This window comes from Marmota monax, unplaced genomic scaffold (assembly GCF_021218885.2).
Source record: "Marmota monax isolate L192 unplaced genomic scaffold, Marmota_monax_Labrador192_F-V1.1 WCK01_AAM20220418_F8-fsc00100, whole genome shotgun sequence".
Lineage (NCBI taxonomy): Eukaryota > Metazoa > Chordata > Mammalia > Rodentia > Sciuridae > Marmota > Marmota monax.
In genome coordinates, this window is record NW_026693872.1 from 1934340 (window position 1) to 1947622 (window position 13283).

General features: G+C 37.0%; 1 protein-coding gene across 20 annotated transcripts in view; it reads right to left on the reverse strand.

Moving 5' to 3' along the window:
- Positions 1-13283, reverse strand: part of Lpp (LIM domain containing preferred translocation partner in lipoma) — a 663875-nt gene that overhangs the window by 156625 nt on the left and 493967 nt on the right. For all 20 annotated transcript variants that reach the window (XM_058585075.1, XM_046462626.2, XM_058585070.1 and 17 more), the window contains one exon: positions 11151-11277. In XM_058585075.1, the coding sequence (XP_058441058.1) occupies positions 11151-11277 (127 nt within the window). The remainder of the gene's footprint in view (positions 1-11150; positions 11278-13283) is intronic.

Sequence of the window (13283 nt, forward strand, 5' to 3'; positions counted from 1 at the left end):
ACATAATCCTACACAACACACTAACTGAAACCTTTTAACCTTATGCAATGCATGCACCACCAGTGCTTTCTCTCCCAGAATTTCAAATTTGTTTCCACAGTTAACAATCAATGAATGTTCAATTATGCAGTAGGAGTCTCATTTCTTCTTTTGTTTTCTTTAAAAAAAAAAACCAAAAAACTCTTTTCTGATTGTTTTAGTTGTAGATGGACACAATACTTTTATTTTACTTTGATGTGGTGCTAAGGATCGAACCCAGTGACTTTCATATGAGAGGCGAGCACTCTACCACTGAGCCATAACCCCAGCCTCATTTCAACTTTCCGTTCTTCTGATTAAGACATGGTGATCAAATGTAAATGGATGAGTGGATAGCTACTGTTTGTATCAAGACTGTATAAAACACCATATATGGGAGTTGTGGGTGGTGGTTCATGGCCTAGAAGGGGTCAAATTCAAGTGGGTGACCTTTCAGGACTGGTTGCTATGGACAACTCACATAAACATGGGGAGAAAAAGTGTTTCTTTTAGTGTGATACCCTGTTCATTTGACCTCCTTCTATTAGAATTGGAGAAAACTGCATCATTAAGAGACTGTCTTGGGAATCAAGATTTACAAACCAAATTCAGAGTAGGGAAAAATGTGATCTAGTACTTAAAAAATAAAGTCTCAATCATGTAACCACTCCATCTACCAAATCAATCCCTAAATTTTTTTGAAGGCACATGCAAAAAGAGATCTAATCCAAGGGTGTTAATCTAATTTTAACTTAAGTTCAATGAATGTAGCAATCATATTCTATTCTGCTGTATATAGATTCTCCAATGCTCCCTTAAGTGATTAAAAACTAGAAGGAAGATTGCCTAGCATATATAAAGCTCTGGGTTCAATCGCCATTGAGAGAGAGAGAGAGAGAGAGAGAGAGAGAGAGAGAGAGAGAGAGAGAGAGATACACCCAGGGTTTTCATGAGTCTGTCACTAACTAGTAACTTATGATCCTTTAAAACTTATTTTCATCTTCTCAGGGGTTTTTCCTAGTCTCTAAGATCCCCACCAGCTCTAACAGTTTATGATCTATAAAGTGATACATAAATTCCTGTTAAATAAATGAAGTACTTCCTCTCTGCATTTTAGTATATACCACATCCTGTCACAAGAAATGGGAATGCCTGCTCATGATTTTCATGTAGTAGTTCATGAATCCATTAGCCCTATGAAACGTCCTGTGTGGCCAGGTGTTGTTCAAGGAACAGGGATGGGGATACTACAGAGAACTAAAACAACTGCTTCTCTTCTTGAGGCTTGCATTCTAGTAGAGAAGATGGTAAGTATTAAAAGTATATACACTTGATAGAGACTGTGAGAAAAATGATATTGGAATCTCTGTTTTATTTGTATTTGAAAATTATGGAGTTTGGGGAAATAGATATACATAGGCACTAACAAGTTATTGATATTCTTTTATTACTTTAAGGGCAATGTGTTCTTACCCAAGTTTGAATAAAGTGTATTCAGGTCTGAATCTACAAAAATAACAGACCCAGCCTACTTCTTCACCTTTGTAAATAGCCCTCTCATCCTCTTTCTACCATCAGACTAATTTCTATTCTTTATTCAGAAAGAAAATTATAGCTGTAGTTTTCAAAATACTCCCACAGGTATATGACCTTGAATGACTCATTTGGGCTTTAATTTTCTGGAAAATAAAAAGTTATCTGAGATAACTTTTAAATTCTTCTTTACTACTAAAGTCTAGGATCCCATCAATGCTTAAAAACATACTAGCCAAATTAATTAAAAATTTACGTGTGCTAGGATGGAGTACATAAAATGGTTAGGATTATTATTTATTTAGTGCTGTAAACATATACTACTCTAAGCAAACATTTTACCAGAAGTGACCACCGCAAAAGGAAATATACCTACCATATCTCATTAACTACAAAACATTCTATTCCTATGACCGACAGATACCTTAAAAAGCTGGAGAGAAACAAAACCAGGAAACCCACGTTCCCCCCTCCCCAAATCAATACAACCTTTTCTTTAAACCACTCATTTTCTAATTTTTCTTCCATTGTGGCTTTGGGGGTTTTAATTAATTAGGTCATTTATCTGTGAAAACACGATTCTTAAGGCCTCAGATTCAATCTGTACCGAAGACAGCTCCCCACCTGGAGTCATTTCCCAGTTTGTAATTGACAGAAACACGTTGGAAATCATTTTCTTGTCACATAACAATAAAAACAATGAAGTACAAATTACTTAGCACCTCTCAGTTAAGACCCTCCAAGCACTTTTCAAAGCAATCACATTGTTCCTTGTACAAAATAAAACACTAAAATACAGAGTATGTTAACTGATCTATCTTAAGGTCTATGATCGATCTGGCAACATGATGGAGAGAGATCAGAATTTGAAGTCAGTAGGCCTGGGATGCAGTACAATTCTGCTACTTACTGGCTCTATGACATGTGGGGGAAGTGGGGGTTCCTGGGGAGTAGAGAGCCTCTTAATCACTCAGAACTTGGGTCTCTTCATATGCCAAATGGGGATAAATATACTGTCTGCTTGTTTTGAAGGGCTGCCATCTAGCTCAAATGACATGAAAAACATAAAAGAACTTTGAAAGCATCATATGTTAGCTCTAACAATGACAACTGGGATATGGGGGATAGGACTAAAAATTAGATATAGGGGCTGACTCCCAAGCCACTTAGATGCCTAAGTCACAGAATATCAGAGTTACACAGTAGCTGTGAAATATAATCTTATCATCCATTGGTTGTTTCAGTACCTTTCACTATCTTCACCAAGAAAGGGTTATTGGGTTTTGGCCCAGATTTTTCCAAGGACTTTGTTTTGTCTATTTAAAAAAAAAAAGTCCTTTCACTATTCTGAATGGAAATTTTCCAACTCCCTCTCCCATGCCTACGTTGCTAATTTTAGAACCACAAATATTAAGTCAAATTCCTTTTACATATGGCAGTCTTCCAATAATAATCAAGCAGGGCTTGAAGCTTCCTCCTTTTTTAAATATCTTCAACTGTACCTCAAACGATAGCTCCTCATTTCAGTATCTTTGTCAAAGTGTTCTAGACATACACACTTGTCAACTATTTTCCAACTAGTATAGGGAGGAAATGCACTATTGTCCCTTTTGTTATGGAAAGTCTGTTTCTATTCATGAATGTCCTTTGAGCTTCCATTTTCATTTCCATTAAGAAAATAACTTGCACCAAGTATGGTGAGTTGGGATTTCCATTAAAGTAATGATAGCACATTCCTATTCACTCCTTTCTTCTCTTGAGCCTTTGGCATGTGTCAATGTCCCTGATGCCTCCTATCTCCTTCTTCCATCCAGCTGCCCTCTGGAAGATAAAAATCTAGCTCTACTAGAACAATCTCCTGGCTTTATGCAAAAAAAAAAAAAAAAAAGTCTCAATATTCCCCACTAACAATGCTCAGAAATAAACAAATTCTCTTAGATAAATGCCAAGTTCTGTGAAGAGAATTTACCTAGTGCTGCTCTGAAAGCATAGTGATTCTTCAAATAGCTCACTAAACAATTTTAAGAATCACACACTTCATTTTTTTTTACAAGAAGGAACAAGACAACACCATATAAACAATGCCAAGATAATTATGGTTTCATGCTTAAAAATATGCTGTCAGATATTTTCAGTCCATCCTCAGATTATTATAACATCCACTTCCAGAGACACTGTATTCCAACAGTGTTGTTTTCAGCCTTGGGTTACACAAACCTAGTTTAGTCTCAGCCAGAATACTGCTAATGAAAATCATGCCATGGTCACGGGCATATTCATATGGGAGCTTTTACATACAAACATGCTTCTCCTTAAAGATGAATGAAAGCACAGAAGTTAGAAGCTCTGTGTCAACAGGGAAAACTCGGGTAATTTTAAAGAGATGTCTCAAGGTTAGTGAGAGATGATCACAGCTTTCTTTATATTTTCCCCTCAAAACCTCCTGGAAAAGATAAGCTTCAGAGCTGGCAACTAGCAATGTAGGCTTCCCTATTTTCTAGCAGTGATACCCATTCATTTTAATAGCTAATTAAAAAATTCTCCCTCTCCTCTTTTAAATTCTAAACTTGCCCTAAATTATAACAAGTTATAGTTCATTACCACTCGTTCATTCTAAGCATCTATCACTAGAATTGAGAATCTCTTCAAGTATAAACATAGTTTTCTAGTTTTCCAAGAAAATGGATTGAACCAAGATGTAAGCACTTGAGCCAAGTCCTGTGGCTTAGCTACAAATCAGCTGGACTAAAGGCCCAGTGCCTGGTTCACTCAATTAGAGAAGAGTTTTCCCCTACCTCCAACTTCCTTCTGTGTTTCCTCCCTGCCCACTATAGGGCAGAGTTTAGAGCCCTGCTTATTGACACCCTTGTCAATGTAAAGAAATCTAGAAAACCAAAACAAATATCTGAGTAGATAGTAAATGTGAGCAACATAGAGACTTTATCTTTCCTTGGAAGACAGGACTCAACTAATTGCTCTACCATGGTTCACCCTCTGTCGCATTTACCTAATGATATAGTAGATAATGTTCCTAATTTATAATGAAGATGTACAGGGAATGACATGGAAACACTAAAACTAGCACCGTTTCAAATCACTTAAATATAGACCCTGCTGAGATGCACTTGAGGGTTCTTGCTTGTGATATTTTAATAAGCTCTGATTTGACAAAAAAGAATGACTTATGATTCTCAGTGATTTGCCTTTCCCTAGTCAACTACAGTGAGCTAACAAGGTTGATGAGGTAGCTTTGTAGGTGCTATCTCCCTAAGGTACATATCAGAGGTATGGCAAAAAGCCTGTTAAGTGTGCTCTCATGTAATTCGGGATGTTAAAGACAGGTGAAATAATCATCGGAGCCATTGAAGTCCAGAATACAAAACATAGCCTAGGGTATAAGTGGTCCTTTTGACTCTCCCTTGAAGAAAGAAAAGGAGGATATGATATCCAAAGAGTCATTTGTGGATGGTTTGAGCTGACAGCTTTAGCCTTCCTATAATGGTAAAGAATCAGAATGAAAAAGAAATCATAAGTGTGTTCAAATCTTGAAATCATCAGCTACCTAACATTGAACAATTCATTGAGCCTCCCTGAATCTCTGTTTCCTCATCAGCAAAATGAATTGCTAGATCTGTTAATCATATAGCAGCTGGGACTGGGCTTTTAATCGGTGGAGTTTTAGGTAAATACCAGCCAGTGTCGTCACCCTGCCATGATCCTCATCTGCCAAGAACAGGAATACATGTGTCTGGTAAGGAAATAGATATATGGAAAAGGGGATTTTAAAGACTCACTGTAGTCATTAAGAAAGCAAGTTTAGAAGATCGTAGGAATGTCACTCTATCCTCACAAGGATTAATTTTTAAGATAATTAATATGTGACAGGTTTCAATACATTTTTGGGGAAGAGGAGTGTCCTTGTAAGTCCATGCTTACAGCATCTTGGGTTTTAACTTGAGGTGAGTCCACTTTCTTCACATTTATCTCTACCTCTCTCTACATATCCCTTTCTATCTCTATTTCAAAGTTGGTTGTAGACATAATGACTGACACTCTACCCTATACTACAACACAAAACTCCTAAAAACAAGGATATTTTCTTACATAACTGCAATATACTTTTCATTACGCACTCAAGAAATAAAAATTGATGTGTTTTCCAACATACAGTTTATATTAAAAATCCTCTAACTTTGCCCCAAATCCTTTATAGGTTTTTGTTGTTGTTGTTCATACAGAATGCATCAAGACTCATGCTTGCATTTAAGCGGCATGTTTCTTTGGTCTCTTTTTATCTAGAACAGTCTTTGTCTACATTGACAACTTTATTTTTTTTTCATTGTAGATGGACATGATAGATTTATTGTATTTATTCAATGTGGTACTGAGGATCAAACCCAGTGCCTCACACATGCTAGGCAAGCACTCCACTGCTGAGCTACAGCCCCAGCCCATACAGACAACTTTGAAGAACTCATGATAGTTTTCTTAAGCAATGTCCCATTGTCTGAGTTTTTAACATGTCCTAATGGCTGGATGTCAGTTTCATACTTCAGCTAGACAACTACACAGGTGATGTGTATGGCACATGGCACTCTGCCCCATACGGGTGATGCTAACTTTCATCACTTGGATTTAGATAGTTTCCAGTAGCCCTCTCTACTGTAAAGGTACCTTTTCTCTTATGTACTTAAATCATCTGTGAGGTGATTTTTTGAAACCCCTCCCAATTCTATTAATCATACCATAATTATAATATTCTTCAAATACAAGTAAAAATGATTACAAGTAATAAGAGGCTCACTAAGGAAAAAAATAGCAATATATTTATGAATCATGCCATTTACAGGGGAAAAAAACCGGTGCCACAGAAAGTAAGAGACATGACCAGAGGGAGCCTTCTTTACTGACACCACTTATAAGTAATTCCCACTGACTCCCTGAAGCAGCTAGTGTAGATAGAGATAGATCTAGCTACTATATAGTAGTCTAGCTAGAGATCTTTGACCTAAAAGCACACGATAAGCTTCAACAAATCAGCTCCTGTTTCAATGAAAACTCCAGTATTAAATAAAAATGATGGATTAAAAAAAATAGGCAATGGTACTTGGTTGGGGTTGGGTATGGTATTGAGAGGGAGAAGTTTTTTTTTTTTTTTTTTTTTTTTTTTTTTAAAAAGGGTGGTACTTGGTTGGCAGTGCTATTTTCAGCCCCAAATAGGCCTAATGTGAAATTCAGACAGAGAGCAAAGGAGGAGTTTATCCATGTCTGTTGCGTCAAGCCTTCCTGGCCCAAACACAATGCTAAGTAATCTTCCTTCTCTTGTCTTCAGACAGATGTATCAGACATAGAGAACATCTCTTCCATCCTCATGTGGCACCTAAGTCACACTCAACACAGAGCTGACATCCACACTGAAATCCTATCTTTGTGAGTCTTTCCCACCTGTCCCAGGAGCCTGTGAGCTCCCTGAGGGAACAGCTTTGCATGTGTGTTGCACTATGGCCTAGCAAAGCGGCAGACACAGAGACATTTCATGGGAAGCATTTAAAAAGTGGAACAGTAAATAATGGTTCTGCGAAAATGTCCTTTGCCTCCGGACTTTAAGTTGCCAGTAAAAGGTACAGTGGGTATTCCACTCAGGCACTCTGGCTGGGATTCCATGGTCTTAACCACTACGGATGGGACAGACCCCCTGGTATGCATCTCAGCAATATGCAACGACTTGTTACAGACTATAAAGTCCTTAGCCTTCAGCCAGGGTTTGAAAGCCTTTTACAGATAGGTCCTGATCTATTTCACCAATGTTTTCCCACAAAATTTGCTACTTCCCACATGGGCACTTCACTCCAGTGGTTTTCTTCCTTGGTATGTTAAAATTCCCCTCATCAAAAATGACTTCATTTCTCTCCTATCTTCCTATTTTCTAGCTTAATTCTAAAGACTAGCTTGATTTTAAAGACTGACTCAGAGGCTAACAACTTCATGAACACCTTTCCACTCCTGCTTCTGGATGTTTCCTCTTCTTTTTCTGAATCCTCCAACAACATTGGCTGCATTTTAATTGAATCAACTGTCATTTTCTGTCTTATATTATAATAAAACACCACAACTCTACACAGATCCTACTAGGCTCTAAGTACTTTTTTTTTAATTTTTAAATTTTTTTCCACTTTTTTTTTGTTGTTGGTGCACTAGTTCATAATGATGGGATTTGTTGTTGTTCATACATGCGTACAATAGAATAATATAATTTGGCCAACATCACTGTCAATACTTCCCCTTTCCTTTTCCCACCTCCCACCTCTTGGTCCCTTTTCAGCTACTTATCTCCCTTTGATTTTTATGCGATCAACACCTGCCTTTCTTTTCCTTTTTTCTTTTTAGTTTCTAAATGTGAGAGAAAACATATTACCCTTGGTCTACTGAGTCTGACTTACTTCACTTAACATGATGATCTCTAGGTTCTATTCATTTTCCTGCAAATGACATATTTTTTTTTCTTCTTGGCTGAGAGAAATTCTATTGTGTATATATACCACCTTTCCTTTATCCATTCATCTGTTGATGGACACCTAGGCTGGCTCCATAGTTTGACTATTGTGAATTGTCTAAGCACATTTTAAAGGTTAAGACTCACACAGCATTACCCAGGAGGGTGTATGCCTTTGGATGTTTTCCACAAAAGTACATTCTCCTTCATCAATCCTGACTCAAATTATATTTTGTTTATTTTGTGTTCTCAGAAGAGAGTATCTATCCCTTATTTACCATCTTCTGAAGCTAGGCTCCTTATAAACCTTTTTCTTTTTTGGTACTGGGGACTGAACCCATGGGTGCTTAACCACTGAGCAATATCCCCACCCCTTTTTTATTTTTTATTTTGAGACAGGGTATCACTAAGCTGCTTAGGGCCTCCATAAATTGCTGAGGCAGGCTCTGAACTTGTGATCCTCCTGCCTCAGCTTCCTGAGTCACATGCGCCATGGCATCTGGCTTCATAAACTCTTTTTTAAATGTGCAGCTTGGCTAACTCTCCCCTTCTCCTACACTGTGGTATTTAAAGATGTAGGCCTTGAGCCTGGATTCTAATACAGTCCTGCTGCAACTATTAGCTGCAAAATGCTTAATATTTCTGCACCTTAATTTTCTAATCTGGAAATGATAACAGCATCTACTTTCAGGGTTGTTTTTCTGTAAGGATGAAATAAAGTTAATTTCTGTGAAGTACATAAAATAGTGCTGCTATATCATAAACACTCAATAAAAGTTAGCCATCTTCCTTTTTAAAAAAATTTCCCTCATGGTTAGTAATCTCCATTTGGCAATGATTATTTACCAGTTAGTGACACATGCTCTACTGTTGCTAAGAACTTAAATTTAAATCAAGTATTATTGATGGGTTTTTAAAGGGCATATCTTATTTTCTTAAATAAACTGCAAGCCTCAAGAGCATTGGAGAACTTTGACTACTGAGCATATTCTACATGCCAAGAACGTGGCTAAATGCTTTCTATAAATATTTCATTCATTACTCACAATAACAGTATAAGATAGATATTATTTCCATATTATAGATAAAACAAAAATAAATGTTTAGAGAGTAAATAATTTGCTCAAGTTTTCTAAACTAGTACATAGTAGAGCTATGACAGTTCCTGAACACAGAGGTAGTAATTTTTATCTGTTACCCAGAATGTTCAACAAGTCTTCATTAATACAGTCACTGTCCATGTTCAATTTTCTTCATTGTATTTATTTTGTTGCTATATTTGAAGCATATACACTTGGAAATCAGTTTTTCATTTTTAATCTATTCAAATTCAGAGACCTTATTTTTCATTTTTAACATGCTTTGCTTTTTTAAAAGTTTATATACCTTCCTCCCACTGTAATGACAAGAGCATGATAGACTTTTAGTATATTTTCATATAACTAGAGACCTTCTTTGGCTTTTTGTTGTGCTTTACTCTTATCCATGCATTTGTGCCAATCTCCATCAACTAATGTTCATCTTTATTGCTATGCTTCTTTGGATTCATAACTGATTTTCTAGTGAATTTACTAGTTTTGAAAGAAAAGCTAGAGAATATTTGCTGTACATGTTTGATTTACCAAGGTGGGAAATGGGGCTCCGGCAGATGAGGGGAAGGCTCATAGTGCTTAGCCAGCCGTGGGCACAGAGGGACTAGAAGCAGACTTCTGTATTCCCAATCATGTGCTCTTCGGCTAAGCTACACTGCCACCTGCATATAAATAAAGGCCATGTTTTTCACATCCCAGTTCCTCCCACTCCATTCACTATGCGGCTTTGGGCCAGTGCCCTTAGTTTACCTTTAATTACATATTCCCAAATAGGAAGCAAGGGGGAAGACAGGAAAATAGGAAATATTTGAAGAAGCAAAAGCCCTGTGCAATTTTCCCACCTTTGAGCCTTTACTCAAATTGCACCCTAAATGGCCTTTCTCCACATGTCCTTAAAACAACTACTCAAAAAGTGGTCCTCAGACCACTAAGAAATGTTTGTCATCCTGGGGTGAGACAAGCGAAGAAACAGAGAATGAATGTCTAAAACCTCCTATAACAGCTTGTGTAATTTTTTTTAATCTCTCAAATTTAATAAAATTTGGTTTTTCACACTGTATTTTTTGGTATTTTATATTTTTAATTTATTTTCCTAGTAATTAATTTTAATTATATGCTGCAAAAACATTGGTCTCCAATAGATGAGAAGGAAAACAGTCTTTACCGTAGAAAATTTGAGAGACATTGGTTTGAAAGGTCCAGGTTCAAGTGCCACCAATTTTTTTATAAAACATTCTTGATGTTCCTGATTGAGCTTTTAAAATTTGTAACATCTGACCTTAGCCTTCTTATGGCTATTACCACTTCTTAACTAGACTAGTAATTATCTGCATGTTTGTCTTAATGCTTTTGAACCATTACAACCACTCTGACAAATTATGTGTCCATGGTACCTTGTAATTGGCATATAATTCATAATTTTGTATTCTACTAATGGACTGGAAGAATTAACTATTCTTAGTTATTTGCAGTTTTAAGGAAGGAGGAAGTTAAAAATACAAAGGGAACATCGTCACCTAAATTTGGACAAGGAAAAGATTTGAGAGTATGGAGTTGAGATCACACTCAGTTCCATATTCTATACATGACTCTTAGAACAGTGAGAAACTTGAATGTACACAGAAATCTGATTTGTTTTCCCTAATGGATAGCTAACAAATGGTCAAAAGTTAAATCTTAAAAATCATATTTACGGGCTATGGATGTAGCTCAATGGTAGAGTGCTTGTCTAGCATGCACAAGACTCTGAGTTAGATTCCTAGCACTGGCTTCAATAAAGAAATAAAGTGTGTCTCAAGAAACTGAGAACCAAGGCAATTATAGTTCAAATTAAGTAGTTTCCCATTTATGATAGTATCTAACACAATCCTCACAATTACTCAGTGATGTGTGCGTACACATCAACTCTCATGTATCCAGACTCAAATACTTTATCAGCAGAGATGATGACAGTATTTAGTAAGAAAAGTGGAATAGGACATTTACTTTAGAAGTCAGCACTAAACCCCACTCACCAAAGTATTCATCCGCAGGTGGATTTTCCATGTCATACAGCATCTTTTTGGTTAGGTGCTCGAGCTCATCTTCTGGGCGGAATGAAGGAGGCATAGATGGAGGCCCCATAGGCCCTGTGTGTCCACTCTGAAAGTCGGAAAGGATACAGCCCCTTTAGGTGAAGTCTAGAATCAACCAAGGTAATTAGCTTGAACAAGAGATGAGTGTGTGCACTGGGGAGGAAAACCACTAGCTTTGCTTGTTTGGAGACTTAGGACATTAATTATTTGTGTGATGTCTAAGTAAGCATTCTTATTCAACATATGTGAGAATGTTCACTGTTTATGGCCTTTTCTCTATAATAATTTTCCATTTTTTGAAATGTATAGAGAAATCTTTGATGTTGGGCCCAACATTACCCTGGAGTTTTATTTCACTGTCGGAATATTTGGATTGGAGACTGGAAAGATGTAAAGAAACTCTGGCCTGCATCAGGTAACAAAAAAATACAACTGGGTGATCTGAAGAATCATATCAATTTCCTCATTGTGAGATAGGAAATTGAGTCCCCAAAAGAACAAGACAGAGCTATTTATGGTAACATCAGCACAAGGGACCATCCCCTAGACTCACTCTTTGACTTGATAAACATTAATGGCAGATCTAGGCATCCTCTGAAATGCAAATATTACTTGCCCAATACAGTTAGTATTCGGGCTACTGACTTCTTTAACCCGCACATTTATTCTTTTGCTTATTTGTTTAACCACTTATTCTTACAATGTCTATTTTGTGTAACATCTGCAAGCAGTAGGGAATTTCCAAGATAGAGTAGGCACAGTGCTTGCCTGGAGATGATTGGACTCAAGTGGGAGGGAGAAACAGCACACATGACTAATTATAAGAGGCAGAGTACATTGTTGGGCATATACATAGATATGAACATTGGATGAGTGACTTTCCAGTATTAATAAACTTTAAATTGTGCATGTGCTATCTACTTCTAGGAAAATTATTTAGAAATACTCAGATAAGTATATAAAATTATATGACCAAGACTGATGACAGAAGCTATATTTGAGAGAGGAACAAAGAGTAACAATGTAACTAACCATTAAATGGATCACATAAAGGATCATTTAAGATACAAATCTCTATGTACAAACTTGTGAAGGTGACAACAGCATGAGCCTTAGCAAATTCAATTGCATAATAGGAATGCTAAGTGAAACCCCATTTTTGTAAAGTGAGTATAATTTGTTTAATTACAGATCTATACAGAGATACGAAAAAAATCTGCAAGGGCATATTGTTAAAGGTTCCCCCCACCCCCGGTGTGAAATCCTAGGGGAGTTTTAATTTCTATATTTATTTATTTTACAGTATGTAGTTCTACTTTTGCAATTCATGAAGTAGAACTTTTGTTTTATTACTATGATGGCTTGAAGTGATAAGATATGCTGGATACCACCAAAATCATGCAAAAATGCTCCCAACCCAGGTCAAGTGGGGAATTCTGACTAGCAAAGGGTCAGAGTTACAAGCAACTTGATGTGAGTACAAAGAAGTACAAGTGGTTCAGTGTTTCAGTCTGGAGGGCTAGGAAGAGAGGAAGTGGGGGCTCATTACTGTCTTGGCACACTGAGGTGTTTAGAGCTTCTCAAGGACTGTGAGCCCACAGGTGAGACCAGGAACAACTCTCAAAATCTGCTGAGCTACTCTCCCTTTTGGCAAAAAAAATAATGGTATCTATAAAAACACAGAGAATTTGCTTAAGACTTTAAGTAGTTCACAAACTGCAAGGAATGTATTTGGATGTTCTCAGGAACATCCAGAACAGAAGAAACTTTGATAAGGGTTTTTATTAGAGGGATGATATAATCAAATATAGAAAGTTCTGCCTGGGTGTAGAGTGAATAGTAGGGCTCTGAGACCAGATCCAGACGGGAATTTGCAGTCAGACAGAGTAAAAGGTATATTACATGGCTGTATCATTATAGCTGAAGAGAGACTTGGCTATAACACAACTTGGAGTCCTTAGGTAGTCTTATGACTCTCATATAACTTCAGGTTCCCTTCTGTGCAAAGAGTTTGCCAATGCACCCCACAGTGTTTGTGAGAAATAAACTGGGATAGCCTGCATCTCATGCAAT